This window comes from Macaca thibetana, chromosome 11, assembly GCF_024542745.1.
Source record: "Macaca thibetana thibetana isolate TM-01 chromosome 11, ASM2454274v1, whole genome shotgun sequence".
Taxonomy (NCBI): Eukaryota; Metazoa; Chordata; class Mammalia; order Primates; family Cercopithecidae; genus Macaca; species Macaca thibetana.
The window spans coordinates 71691100-71706924 of NC_065588.1; the positions used below are offsets into that span (position 1 = coordinate 71691100).

A 15825-nucleotide genomic window follows, 5' to 3' on the forward strand; every position below is an offset into this window, starting at 1 on the left:
CACATCATGTGTATAAATGGATATATTTAGAACAGTATAGCAAGGTTGAGATTTTTCTACATAATATAAATGATTATCTCTAGCTACACTGTTGCTTTTTATAAGACACTTGAGTAAAACTTGCTGGGATAGAGAGAGACAGTCCATTATGCAGTATTACCCACAATACTGAAATTGTGGATATTCCTTTAGTCTTTCATCTATGTATGGGTTTATCAAGACATGTATATGTATGAATTTGTGCATGATTTTAAACATCCCATGACTCTCCAAAACAACTGCAGTTTATTTTATTACTATGAAAGATAGCATATTCTCACTGTAAAAAAATTAAATGATACAGAGAAGAATTAAAAAGAAAGTTAAAAATATTTTAAAATGCTACCATGCAGTGATGAGCACTAAAAACCAATCTCTCTCTCTCTTAACACACATGCATAATTATCAAAGAGATCATGGTGAAGACTCGGGTTAAGAAGTGGAAAAAGTCATAGCAAAGTTCAAAGCCTTCTAAGAAGTGAAGGCTTACATTTGCTGCCAGGTGAAAGTTCCTGTTCTGTGGCAAACCACTTCTATGGGCTTTTGGAGCAAACATGTAGTATGAAATGAAACGTCTTAGAGTTGTAGCTCTAAGGAGCTAACCTGGTCTGCACCATAACACAAAAATCATCTCTGTGATGGCAGACTTTTCCTTTTGCTGATTGTTTTCAGGAAATTCCAGAAAAAAATATTAAATCATTTCAATACCAAGATCACATTGCTTATTCTTGGGAGTTGTATGTGTATAACAGGGATTATGCAAGCAACCACAAAACACCACTGATTTTGCTTGCTCGTGGGGTCTCATTTTCCTTGTTGTTGTTTTCAACACTCAGTCTAGCTCACAGAGACCCAGAAGACGAGAAGCAGGCCTTGGGCATGGTTACCACTTCAAACTGGAGAAAGGTCTCTTTGTTTATTGTCATGACAATGATCAAAAAGTTGCCTATGACACCTGAACAAGACACTGCTTATCTCAGATTGCTATAACATAAAGACATGGTAGTGGAAATCAGGCAGACTGGACAAAATTTGAATGTATATATGAGTATTTTTAAGGTTATTTGTGTATCTGTGGCAACAGTAATTCTGCCTTATGGTTCTGTAATGGTTTTTGTTTGGTTGGTTGGTTGGGCTTTTTTGAGATGGAGTTTCACTCTTGTTGCCTAGGCTAGAGTGCAGTGACGCAATCTCAGCTTACTGCACCCTCCGCCTCCTGGGTTCAAGCAATTCTCCTGCCTCAGCCTCACAAGTAGCTGGGATTACAGGCATGCGCCACCATGCCCAGCTAATTTTGGTATTTCTAGTAGAGACCATGTTGGTCAGGCTGGTCTTGCACTCCTGACCTCAGGTGATCCGCCCTCCTCGGCCTCCCAAAGTGCTGGGATTACAGGCGTGAGCCACCGCACCTGGACTGTATGTTTGTTTTTAATGATGGGGTTCTTGCTCTGTCACCCACGCTGGATTGCAGTGACATGACTACAGCTCTTCACAGCCTCAAATTGTGGGGATCAAGCTATCCTCCCACCTCAACTTTCTGAGTAGCTGGGGCTACAGGTGTGCCTGAAATGTTTCTTTACTTTTTGTTTGCATTAGAAATATTTCCCCCTTCATTCCATTTTCCATATCTCTTAATTTTCTAAAATACAGGTGTTTTCTAAAACCAGGTCTAAACCCCACCTACAGCTAAAATCCTCCAATAACTTCCCATTACTTTGGTGATAAAATCAAAAATCATTAGCAGAATTGAGAAATCCTTCCTGATCTGACTCTTAACTTCTCTCCCTCAAGTGGCATGAAAGCATCATTTGGATTCTGAATTCCATGACACCAGATATCAAGTTTCCTACCAGTCAGACTCAGTACTTATTTACAGACCATATTTACAGAGGGAGATAACATGGAGAGGTTCTTGCTCCATTCTTGCCATAACACCATGTCTTCAACTTCACAACTGGATATATAGTTCCTATCCCTCTAATTCCCTTCTCCTCTCCAGCCCTTTTTCACTTGATCAACACCTAGCTGATTCTAGCCTCAGCAAAGGCCTCATCTGTTGTATGTAGGAGGCCAGCTTTGCCCTTTCCAGAATGGGTTAAGTATGCTCTCTTGTGTGTCCATATCTTCTTGTGCTTTCCTATATCCAGATCTCCAACAGCCCCTGTTGTAACCATCCTTGTCGTCACCATCTCACAGCTCTTACCACTGTGAGCTCCTTAGGGCCAGTGACTGTGTTTTTCTTTCTGTATTACTAAGGTGAATATACAAGGCATGAATTTAATATTAGCTAGTTCATTTGATCCTGCCGAACCTCTATAATTAAGGAAGCAGAAAAGGTCCCATAGCCTCATTCAGTAGGTGACTGAGGTTTTGAGAGTTTGGTATCCTGTCCAAGGTCTTACAGCTAGTTAGAAACAGAAACTAAATTCTCAACTTGAGTCCTGTATTCTTTCTAGTATTCTCTCTCTCAATCCCTCCCTGCCTCCCTCTCTCTCTCACGCACATACACACACACACACACACACACACACGCTTACGTGTTTCTACCATCGTGAATGAATTCTAGGTCACGTTTATGATGTTAACCAGATATTCCAACCACTATGTGTTGATATGACTCTAAAAAGAAAAAGATTTCTGAAAGCATTTTGCAAGGCATTTATAGAAGTAAGAGATATGTTTTCATTTTATCACCACAACCTCCATGAAAAATTGGAGACTATTATTCCTGGAGACTTCAGAATTTTCTTTGGAAATATCCCCCAATTCAAAAGGAAGTCTGACACAGCCTCATAAAAATCTATGTCGTAATAGGTGCTGTGTCACTGAAAACCACTGAAAAGACAGGGTAGGGTTAAGAACACAAAGTGAGCTGCACACCATATATGGAGAAACCCGTTTCTTAAAACTAGTGATGAACTCATGCTCTGTTCTGTTTTCTCAAAGCTGAAGTCGGCTAGCTTTGCAAAGCTGCGGGCTGAGCACTCAGGGAGGCAATCACTCTCTCAGAAACTGCGGCGGCACTGCACTGCAGCCTCCCAAGGCTCCATGCCAGACAAAGCATGCGTGTCACACTTGCTACAATAGCCTGGATGGTTTCTTTTGTCTCCAGTTATTCACACACAGCAAATATTTTGCCAGATATTGAAAATGAAGATTTCATCAAAGACTGCGTTCGAATCCATAACAAGTTCCGATCAGAGGTGAAACCAACAGCCGGTGATATGCTATACATGGTAAGGAAAATATCATTAATTGTGGCGTCAGTTCAGTCAGAAACAGCTAATGTGTATTGACTTTGGTGTTAATGCCTTCGTAATCCTGAATGATTTTTTTTCAGTGTGATTAATGTATGCAGTAAATTCACAATCTGTGATCAAAACACATCCAGTTTAGCTCTGTCTGCTCAACTGTTGTCGTAAGCAAGTGCCACAGCCCATTTTACTTCTCTTTTTGAACATTTCCTGTTTTCTGATTTTCAGTGGATGTTACTTCTCTTTTTGTTATTTTCTTCCATGTTAATTTTTATGATTTTCTTTGTTTTTGGTTTTTTGCCTCTAAATTTACTTTTTTTGTTGCTGACAAAGTACTGAGTTGCTCAGGAAGGCAGAATGGCATCTGGGAAAAGGAAGGGATTTTGGTTCAGTAAGGCTTGGGATTGAATTTCAGATCTGTGGCTTTAAGCTGGTTTTTAACCTTTCTGAACTTCTTAGGATATGGGCTATTGCGGTTATGGAATAATGTTGTGAAACATGGCACACACTATTTTGCCTATAATTAGCCTTCAGTGAAATGTCAGTTTTCCTCACCTAGATTCTAAATTCCATGAAACTAAATCATCGGCCGGGCGCGGTGGCTCACGCCTGTAATCCCAGCACTTTGGGAGGCCGAGGCGGGCGGATCACAAGGTCAGGAGATCGAGACCACGGTGAAACCCCGTCTCTACTAAAAATACAAAAAAATTAGCCGGGCGCGGTTGTGGGCGCCTGTAGTCCCAGCTACTCGGGAGGCTGAGGCAGGAGAATGGCGTGAACCCGGGAGGCGGAGCTTGCAGTGAGCCGAGATCGTGCCACTGCACTCCAGCCTGGGCGACAGAGCGAGACTCCGTCTCAAAAAAAAAAAAAAAAAAAAAAAACTAAATCATCACGTTTCCTACCAACCCTACTCAGTGCTTGAAGACCATATTTATAGAGGACTCATATGCAGTGGTATTTTCTCTCCTTATCTCACCTTGTTTTCCATTAAAATTCCCACTGTACTCACCCCAGTTACATTGTAGATGAGCCCCCTATTATTTAAAATTTGACCCCCCTATTGTTTAATGTTTATTTTTGCAGACTTGGGACCCAGCACTAGCCCAAATTGCAAAAGCATGGGCCAAAAATTGCCAGTTTTCACATAATACACGGCTGAAGCCACCCTACAAGCTGCACCCAAACTTCACTTCACTGGGAGAAAACATCTGGACTGGGTCTGTGTCCCTCTTTTCTGTGTCTTCCGCCATCACAAACTGGTATGATGAAATCCAGGACTATGACTTCAAGAATCGGATATGCAAAAAAGTCTGTGGCCACTACACTCAGGTAAGTATCTGCCCTATATTTTCTTGAAACTGTCTTTTCAAGTGTGAGGAGAAAACTGTACTATGAGGTTAAGAAAATATATAGTATGCTAGTATACCTGTAAATATAAGGGAGTTACTTACTTTAAAAATAATAAATAGAACAGACTCCAATAACAGAGAAAATAGTGCTTGAAAAGTTTAGTTGTGGGAACTAAACACATAATAGGTAATATATGAGGCCCACCCACCTGGACGGGCTTTGAACAATTCCTGTAACAGCGATTCTCCCATAGGACTTTATTCCATTTGTGAGAAATCAAAGAACTTTATGAGTGAAAGGATATTCAGGTTCCAGCTGGCATAAGTTTTAAGTGAAATTTGAGGCAGTTGTTTTGGGACTATAAAATTGGAAGAAACAAGCCTCTCAGACAGAAACATCAGTAAGAACTGATGCTTCCACAACTTCTCATTCTCTCAAACATCGACTGAAAACCTACTGTGTGCCATGCACTATGTGCCACACACGGTGCTACACAAGGAGGGAGAAAAAGTCAGTCCCAGGCCAACAGAGAGGCCAACGTGTAAACTTATATGAACCATTCTGAGGGTATTCTGCCCCCAGAATCCACATTATTAGTCCCAATAGCCACATTCAGAGCCACCCATTGAGGGTTTTTTTTTGTTTTTTTCTTTTTTAAATTTTTACTCGAGCTGATTCTGGCTCCCTAACCCTACTTCACATTTGCAGCGTGATGGAAACAACTCCCTAGGGAGCATCTGTCGTAATCGTCTTCAGACACTGCCTTCCTCTCCTGGCCACATTTTGTTTATTTAGTGTCACTTCCTGGCCATCCTTGTCAAACCAATAACTTACGGTACTTAACCTATAATTGACTGTTTTGGGGCACAAAAAATCAGTTGAAATGAGGTATGAAGGCAAAAACGTTTCTATCAAGGCAGTTACATTGAAATATTAGGTGGTTTTAAGGAGCAACATGCTGTTAGAAAAACTCTCTCGCTCCAGCTCAGCCCTACAAAGCCTGTGATCTCATTCGTGCTGTTACAGATGAACCAACTTTGGTGCAGTTACAAACATTTAGTATTATAAGAGTAAAATGAATTTCTCCTAAATTTCTCTCATAAATCAATTTTGGTTTACGTTTACAAACAAATTTAACCAGGAAATAAGTTTCCTTGGATTACAAGACCTAAGGGAGAAGAAAGCTAAATCTAGATTGGCTACAAGTGGTACTTGGTACTGTTATGCATTGCGGTATTTAAATACTCAGAAATAATTGTCAGTTTGAGGGTGCCTACTTTCATTTATTTATTAGTCAGTGTTTAAGCTTCTATCCTATAACAGGCACTAGTGATATGTCTTAGTCCAGATTCTTGGAAAACAGACCCTGAGACAATAGTTTATGAGCTAACATTTTATTGGGGTACAATCTTGGAGAAGTGGAAGTCAGGAGAAATAGGGAATGAGCCAGGGAAGGAGGACAAATACAGCTGGAAATGGTCCCTGACCCTCAGGAATTGACCTTTTGGGAGAGACTGATGTGTAAATGGATTATGACAGTGTTTGGCTAGTACAATCTAGAGAAGCTGACAAAGTGCCATGTGAGCAAGGAGGACAGCAACTTATCCAGCCAAAAGGAAGTGTAAAGCTTCACACAGCAGGAGACATGTGAATTGGTACTTGAAAACTGAGTGGGAGTTTTTCAGATGAAAAGGAAAGGGAAGAGAATTCTCAGCAAGGTGTGGAAAGTATACATATGTGTATGAATGGGCCTGGTACTTTAGATCAATGGCAAGAAGCTCAGCATGCCAAATACATAGAGGTCAAAAGACTGTAAAATTGACAACAGACTCCTAAACCACGCTCAATACACAAGTTAAGACACTCCGTGTTCACCATTCCAGGAAATCAAAAGAGAGAAAGCTTGAGTTTATGTCATAAATGCCCGAGATTTCACAGATGACCCTCCCAAAATTAACTGAGCTTACTTGTGAAATTTCCCCTTACATCTAAGGGAAAAAAGGAGGGCTAATATTTTGGTCATGAGAAGATTCATTTTCTAAAACCCAGTCCCATACTTACAGATATTAAAACCCAAGCTCAGTGATCCTAACATAAGTGATCCTCTTTAAGAGACCACTACATTCTACCCCCACTTCAGAAGAGGGACACTTATCATGGGGAGAATGTCCAAGAACCCCCTGGACTGGGAAGATAGAGCAGCAGCAACCGCTTTTTAAATGGGCATAGTGTTTAGCTCTCTACATTGAAGACCTCATTCAATTATTACCACAAATCTATTAAGGAGATGTTAATGGTATTACCCACAGGTGAATAAACAGACTTAGAGAGGTTAATAAGTTGTTCCCCTGATGTCATTTAGCTAGTAAGAGGAAGAGTTGAGGTTCAGATATTAGATAAGTTGGAAGCCTTAAATAATAAAATATGTGCAAGTTATCTAATAAAATACTAGTATTTAGTAGGCATTGAACAAAGGGTAGATCCCTTACATGAACTGGTTTTCCAGCAATTATAATGGAAGAAGGATCCGATAGTTAGGTGAAAGACTATCTGTTTTCATCATGGCAAGAAATCTTCCTGGGGGACTCAAAACTACTCAATTGCTGTGTTAAATTCATGCTGGACAGTTACTTTAAGTGGATATTACAACCTCCTACTTATCCTCATCTTCTCTTCAAAAATCAAGCTATTTGCAGATTTTGGCTGATGATGGGAGGTTGTACAGAATAAAGAACATAGATTCAGACCCATTATCTCCTCACAAAATGTATGATATTTCTTGATGTGTTCATTCAACACTTCAGCTTTATCTTCACTGGAGATAGACTAACATTGAGGAAAAATGTTGGTGTATAAAATGGAAGATGATTCAAATTCGACATTCTGTTGCTGACAGTTCAACTTTAAAAAGTTTAGAAATAGTTTAAGTATCTGGGCAGGGTAGCAGATTGCTTGGGTTTGATAGTGCCAGGATTTCCCACTAGATGGCACTACTGATCGTATTTTAGTTTTTCTCTTCTTGCCTTCTCCTACCCTCTTGATATCTATTTTTATATTCTCATAGAACCATGGAAATGTGACATGTTTCATAATTTCTGTAGTAGGTTTCACATATGTTACAGTGTTACCATACTCCTGATAATGAACCAGAAGAGCTCATATCAAGAACTGAAAAGGAAAGATGCTGGAAAGGGATTGTGGGCCTATAAAGGAGACATCTTCCTCCCCTCTGGGTTCCCCAGGTGTAGTGCTTTTGTAAGAAAGGTTTAAAGAGTGGTTCCTGGTTCTGAAGAGCTTGCTAAAAGAGAAACCACTCTAAAAGCATCTTGCTGAGGGCATAGACTGTCCTCACATTATTTCATGGCCAGGCAGAATTAGGTTCCAATCTTTTACCTACAAAAGTAAGAGCAATAACACTTATTTATTGAGTTGTTATAAGGATTAAACATGATGTCACATGTAAAATGCTTAATGGTACACCTAAGTTCTCAAAAGTGAGTAGCTCTTATAATTACGGGTTTTTTTTTTTTTTTTTTTTTTTTTTTTTTTTTTTGCTTACTATAGTAAGAAAACATACAACAGAAACCTGCCTGATTAAAAAAAAAAAAAAAGTGTTAAGAATTTTTAAGCATAAGAAACTTAGTGGTAAGGGAATGATACAAAAACATTTGCTGAGTGCTTGCTATGTTCCAGAAGCTCATTAAAAACTTCAAAATAGGCCTATGGAGTTGGTATTGTTATTATCCTCATTTAATAGATAAGGAACCTAAGACCAATGTCACACTGTAAGTGGCAAAGCTTGAATATGAACTCAAGCCTTGTGGCTCCAAAGCCCACAAGTTTAACCAAAAACCAGAGTGCCCATGAAGCTTTTAGAAAGAGACCAACTTGGAAAGATAGATAGATAGATAGACTGTGCTACATCCATGTAATAAATATTACTCAGCAATAAAAAGCAGTGACTACAAATGAATACAGCAAATGCTTATACTAAGTGAAAGAAGCCAGATTCAAAAAGCTGTATTTAGACTGATTCCATTCGTATAACATTCTGGAAAAGGCAAAACTACAGAAACAGATTAATGATTGCTGGGGTCTGGGAGTGGGGGTTGACCACAAAGGGGCTCAAGGGAACTTTCTGGGGCAATAAAAATATTCTATGTCTTGCATGTGGTAGTGGCTACACAACTGTATTCTTTTGTCAAAATTCATAGAAATGTACACCTAAAAATCATAAATGTTATTGTATGTTTATTATACCCTAATAAACCTCACTTAAAAAAAAGAGGCCAACTAAAACACACAAAATGAATGGTAACTAACATTCGCACACTTCTGAGGAAAAAGTATTAAAATGGGGAAGGGATCCAAAGATTAAGAATACTTTTGATATAACAATGCTACAAAAGAAAGTGCTCAAAGACCAAAGGATAAAAATATAAAATGAGCCAAGGTGATAGTAAAGGAATAAAGACAACACTGAACACAGCATGCACAGGAATCACCTCAGGAACTTGTTAAAATGCAGACTCCAAAAGCAACTCCAGTGACTGGCATTCAGTAGGTCTCAGAGGGGCCCAAGATGATTTTAAACAAAGCACTCTAGGTAAAATCACTTTGAGATATATGAATAAAATTAAGAAATTTGAAAAATAAAACAAAACTGATTAGAAAGTAGAAGTTTAAGGATCAAACCTGAGGATTAACAGTCCTCATAAAGCTGGGCTTTCTCAGTGAGACAGAGGCCTTAAGCTGATTCATTGCCTGTTCAGGCTGGAGTTTCCTGCAGGGGGTTCCTGGGGATAAAGAAATGTTTCTAGGGAACACCCCTTTTAGATCATGGAGTAGGGAAGTACACTTTACCTTGCCAAAGGAGGGTACCCTCTCCAGTTGCCAAACCAAGGAGAAGGCAGCCCACACTCTGCCCACTATGTCCCTAGTCATGTCCCTACCTCTACCACACCTTTAAATCTTGGAGAAGTTGAGACTCCAACCTCAGCTCCCCTCTTGCCCTACTTCCTACTCTCCCTCCAGGCCTTAGGGGAAAGGGGTCGGGATCCAAACCGCAAGAGAGGGTTCTTGAATCTCAGGCAAGAAAATTCAGAGTGAGTCCGTAAAGTGAAGGCAAGTTTATTAAAAAAGTAAAGGAATAAAAGAATGGCTACTCTATAGACAGAGCAGCCCTGAGGGCTGCTGGTTGCCCATTTTTATGGTTATTTCTTGATACTATGCTAAACAAGGGGCAGATTATTCATGCCCTCCCTTTTTAGACCACAGGGTAACTTCCCGATGTTGCCAAGGCATTTGTAAACTGTCATGGTGGGAGTGTAGCAGCGAGGACACCAGAGGTCTCTCATCGCCCTCTTGGTTTCGGTAGGTTTTAGCTGGCTTCCTTACTGCAACCTGTTTTATCAGCAAGGTCTTTGATCTGTATCTTGTGCTGACTTCCTATCTCCCCTGTGACTTAGAATGCCTAACCATCTGGGAACGCAGCCCTGTAGGTCTCAGCCTCATTTTACCCAGCCTTTATTCAAGACAGAGTTGTTAGGGCCGGGAGTGGTGGCTCACGCCTGTAATCCCAGCATTTTGGGAGGCCGAGACGGGCAGATCACCTGAGGTCAGGAGTTTGAGACCAGCCTGACCAACATGGTGAAACCCCATCTCTGCTAAAAAAGCAAAATTAGCCAGGCATGGTGGCACATGCCTGTAATCCCAGCTACTTGGGAGCCTGAGGCAGGAGAATCGCTTGGACCTGGGAGGCGGAGGTTGTGGTGGGCCGAGATCGCACCATCGCACTCCAGCGTGGGCAACAAGAGCAAAACTCCGTCTAAAAAAAAAAAAAAAACAAAACAAAAAAACACCACCACCACCAAGATGGAGTTGCTCTAATTCCAACACCTGACACAGGGAGCGAATTTCATTTATTTTTAAAGTAAAGTCTTCGTTTTCTGTAGCCACGCTGGCTTTGCTTTCAGTTTTGTCAATGGGTCAGCCCCACCCTAGGTTCACACAGGATGCTGCCCTCTGCTGGAGGACTCCAGACCAGCTCATCCCAGCTCTAGCTCCACCTCATTTCTTCAGAGACAGGCACCGTGCCATATATGCCCTTAGCATCTTTCACTTCCTATTCACAGTGGTCAAACCCTCCCCTGATGAATTTCATGACTGCTTTTTTTCTAAGTTTTGTGAATGTACCCACTGGTTCTAGCTCATTCATTTTTGTGTCTGCTGTATTTAGCACAGTTCTTATGAAAAAATTGCTCAAAAACTTGAGTATAAAATAGTTTAAAATATAATTTGGTACTGCTGTAAAAAGGAGTGCATTTAATTGCTGGCTGTATCCACCTTTAAATACTTTCTTCTTTAGGCTTTTGTGACACCAAACACTCTTGGTCAAGATGGGCTTTATAATTTAATTTGTGGAGCCCATTGCAAAATGAAAATGTGGAATCTTTTGTTCAGAAAGCAAGGGGAAAGCACCACTAAAGGTGCTAAAATATGTGACAGCACTGACCTAAACCAAGCATGGAGCTCTTTTGAGTACTGGATCCCAGGTAACAGCACAGGTCTCTCTGTTCTTGGTTTCCCTCCTACATCACTGACCACTCCTTTTCAGTCTGTTTTGCAGGCTGGTTTTGTGTTTGCTTTCATTATCCCAGACTCTCATTTACTTGATCTATTATATTTGCCTGTGTGATCTAATCTTGCCCCATGTTTTCCAGATTTACATCTCTAGCCTTACCCTGTCCTCTGGACTGCAGCCACCAAGTCAATCTTCACTTGATGTCTATTAGGCATCTCAAAATCAGCAAGTTCTGAACAAAACCCCTGCTCATGCTCCCACCTACCCTCCTCCTTCCCTAGTTTTCTCCATCTCAGTAAATGTTTCTCAGGCCTCAAACCAAAACTTTCTCTCTTCCCCTTTTACCCTACACTCAAAACAAAAGCAAATCCTTTTAGCTTTACCTCTAAGCTGAGCCATGAACCTGATTCATTCTCGGGAACTCCACTGGCATCACCCATGTGTGAGTCACTATCTTTTCATTCTTGTACCATTGAAACAGCTTCCAAAATTACCTCCTTCCTGTTTCCCTTGCTCTTCTCAGTCTGTTCACTTCGTAACCACCAAAGTGATCTAAAACACGAAAAAGAACATAGCACTCACAAGAATCTCTGCGATCGGTTTCTCTGCCTTTGACCTCACTGCTTACAACTCTCCCCAACTCATCAGATCTTGGCTTCACTTGCTTTCTTCGTGCCATTCTATAATGCCAAGCAAATTCCATCTCAGGGCCTTTCTCCCTGGTGTTCCATCTGCTTGGAATGCTCCTCCTCCATTGTTTAAGTTTCCCGAATGTGTGTCCTGAGTGCTGCATCCTCATCATCCAAGTCTCAGTTCAAATGCATCCTCTTCGGAGATGTCTTCCCTGAACAACCAAGTTAAATCAGCACCACCTCACCAGCAGTCACTCTCTATTGCATTACGCTGTTTTATTCCTTCATTGTACAGTCAAAAATTATCTTATCGTTTATTTCATACACTCCCTCCCCCTAATAATAGTAACTACCGGTCTATCCAGCTGATTTCTGAGCATCTAAACCTTCCTGGGTTTTAAGCACTCTAACTAGAGTGGATATACCTCACCATCACCATGTTTATGAAGACCTAGTCATACCCAGTGTTTATCTTATGGTTTCTCTCTGTTAAAAATCCCTATTTCCTTTCAGGTTGTTTGGGCGGATAGTTACAAAGTTGGCTGCGCAGTTCAATTTTGCTCTAAAGTTTCTGGCTTTGATGCTCTTTCCAATGGAGCACATTTTATATGCAACTACGGACCAGGGTAAGTGCCTGAATCAATCGGTTTATAGTAGACGCCCCCCAAAAAAACAAGAAAAAAATTATTTTAGCAGTATTCCTCTTCATTATAGAAAATCTGGATAATAAAGTATAAAGAAAAAATTAACATAACCCTTAATTCCGCTGCCCAGAGATATACTTCATTAACATTCTGGTACATTTTTCCTGGAGAGAGAGAGAGAGAGAGAGAGAGAGTGTGTGTGTGTGTGTGTGTGTGTACATCCTTTATATATACTATCTAAATACATACGCACATATTTTTAAGAGTGGTAAGACTAAAATGTTTGTCAGGGACATAAATTGCATATGGTAATAAAATACCACAAAGTGGAAGAACTGATGTTATATTTATTGGTTTATTAAAAACTTGGCAATTTTATACAATTTTCAAAACAATTAAATTCCTCAACCTATTTCATTTACTTTTGACAGTTGTTTTTATTTTTAACTTTTTTAAATTTTTTTTTATTATTATACTTTAAGTTCTAGGGTACATGTGCATAACATGCAGGTTTGTTACATATGTATACTTGTGCCATGTTGGTGTGCTGCACCCATCAACTCATCATTTACATCAGGTATAACTACCAGTGCAATCCCTCCCCACTCCCCTCTCCCCATAATAGGCCCCGATGTGTGATGTTCCCCTTCCGGAGTCCAGGTGATCTCATTGTTCAGTTCCCACCTATGAGTGAGAACATGTGGTATTTGGTTTTCTGTTCTTGCGATAGTTTGCTGAGAATGACGGTTTCCAGCTGCATCCATGTCCCTACAAAGGACACAAACTCATCTTTTTTTATGGCTGCATAGTATTCCATGGTGTATATGTGCCACCTTTTCTTAATCCAGTCTGTCACTGATGGACATTTGGGTTGATTCCAAGTCTTTGCTATTGTGAATAGTGCCGCAATAAACATACGTGTGCATGTGTCTTTATAGCAGCATGATTTATAATCCTTTGGGTATATACCCAGTAAGGGATGGCTGGGTCATATGGTACTTCTAGTTCTAGATCCTTGAGGAATCGCCATACTGTTTTCCAGAATGGTTGAACTAGTTTACAATCCTTGACAGTTGTTTTTAAAACAGATACTTAGTTCCCACTTTGGGAAACAGGGAAAACACCTTCCTCCTGTTTTCTTTAAACTTACATATGTGTGCTTGTGTCATACACATATTTAGAAAACTGATCATACTGAAAATATACATTTTCTATTTTCACTTAAAATTATGCTGTGAAAATTTTCCTTATCAAAATTTTAAGTGATTTTAATCATAAAAATGATAGATTATTTAATGCTTACAATGCTCTCAGCACTGTTACAGTGCTTCACATATGTTCATCTTCACTAAAAGTTTATGAGATGGGTCCTATTATTACCCATTTGGCAAATAAGAACAGCAAGGCACACACGTGATGAGCAACCTGCCCAAAGTCCTACAGTTAGTGACTATCACTGATGGACATTGATCTGGCTGTCTGGCTCCAGAGTCCATGCTGTTGATGGTACCACAACAGTTTATCCTGTTGAAGAATTTAGATTGTTCACTATATTTTCTTTTAATATATGAACAACCTTGTACATTTATCTTCAGTCACTTCTATTTCCCTATAATTCCTTAAGATACTAGCATGTAAAGACTGTGACCATTTTTGTTTTAAGTACATATTGCCAAATTACATTCCACCATTCTATCAATTTGTATTCCATCATCAGTACTAGGTATTATAATTTTTTAGTATTTTCTAATTTGATGGAAATGGCATTTCATTTGTTTTCTTTTGCATCTGTGATTACTAGTAATTATAAATTTCTTCACATAATTGTCTATTTATATTCCTTTTACTGTGAACCATGTGGGCTGACCATTTTTCTACTAGTTTTTCTTATTTATAAAAGTTGTTTATATTTTAAAGTTTTTTTAACCATTTGCAATATATATAAAATGATCTTTAATTTGTTGCCTTTGAATTTTTTTGATTCCTGGAGATTGGCTGAAAGAAAGCCATTTCCCTGAAGTAATGTGCAGAAGACATACTCAATATTCTGAGTGAGTGCTGTGGGTATGAAGGAGACAAACCAAGCATCATTCAGAAGATGACAGCTTTGACTGAATATCTCAGAGTTGGAAAATAAAGAAAACCCAGAAAAAACTAGACAATGCCAGTTAGACAAATTCAATTAGTGGTAACTTTTCATATGACTTTGTTTTTTTTGAGACCAGGGTCTCTCGCTCTGTCACCCAGGCTGTAGTACAGTGGCTCGCTAATGGTTCACTGCAGCCTTAACCTCCCAGGCTCAAGCAAGCCTCCCAACTCAGCCTTGCTAGTACCTAAGACTACAGGTACATGCCACCATGCCCAGCTAATTTTTTGTAGAGACAGAGTTTTGCCATATTGCCCAGGCTGGTCTCCAACTCCTGGGCTCAAGTGATTCACCTGCCTCAGCCTCCCAGAGTGGTGGGATTATATGCATGAGCCACCACACCTGGCCTCATATGACATTTTTAATGGTTAAGATAGTTAATTTACTGTGTGACCCTGAACAAATTAACTCTGAATCTCATTTTAATCTCCAGTAGATCAGAATAACAGCACCTACCACTTAGAGTAGCTGTGAAAGTGACAAGAGAAGGCTTTGTAAAATATCAGGTATATATAATGCTTGGCAATGGTGAATGTTTTATAAGTATTCATGATTTTTATTATGTCAAAGTACAAATGTAAATTTTCCTGGTTTACATTCACTTATCTTCAAAGTTATAAACAATATTAAATTGTAAAACTTATAACCAAAGTTATAATGCTTCCATAAAGACTAACTTCAAACATTCATTTATTCAACAAATATTTGTTTACTGAGCTCCAAAGGAGAATAAGGCAGTCTCTGCCTTTACGAGAGTAATATTTATGGGGCAAACAGATAATAAAAATACAAATAAAATAACTGCATCATTTTACGGGCAATTAGGGGCAATTATAAATAATACTGTAATAGAAACTTTCAATAGGCAAGGCCCCTATTTAAAATAATCAGGGAAGGGCTTCCTGTGATATAGTTAAGCTTAGGCATGAAGAATGAGAAGGAATCAAACATAAGAACTTCTGGAACAGCCGTCTAGTGGAGAAAAGAACAGCAAAACTTCCGTGAAGAAAAGTTTGGCAAGCTGAAATCACAGAAACTGGTGCCCTCGGTCTGCTCAACAGATGAAACGTGGGGGAGGAAGGCAGTGCAGATCTAGCGGGAACTTTTAGATCACGGCAAAGTTTACATAAGAAGCCATTCAAGTATATTAAGCAGGGGAGGGATGAGACTTTTAAAT

At 39.6% G+C, this 15825-nt stretch overlaps 1 protein-coding gene across 2 annotated transcripts in view; it reads left to right on the forward strand.

The window, feature by feature from the left end:
* Nucleotides 1-15825, forward strand: part of GLIPR1 (GLI pathogenesis related 1) — an 897418-nt gene that overhangs the window by 875837 nt on the left and 5756 nt on the right. Inside the window, exons 2-4 of one of the 2 annotated variants that reach the window (XM_050749465.1) lie at nucleotides 3004-3275; nucleotides 4377-4622; nucleotides 12372-12484. In XM_050749465.1, the coding sequence (XP_050605422.1) occupies nucleotides 3102-3275; nucleotides 4377-4622; nucleotides 12372-12484 (533 nt within the window). In that variant the 5' untranslated portion in view covers nucleotides 3004-3101. Of the gene's footprint in view, nucleotides 1-2901; nucleotides 3276-4376; nucleotides 4623-12371; nucleotides 12485-15825 lie in introns of those variants that run through there. The other variant, XM_050749464.1, reaches the window with a different exon arrangement.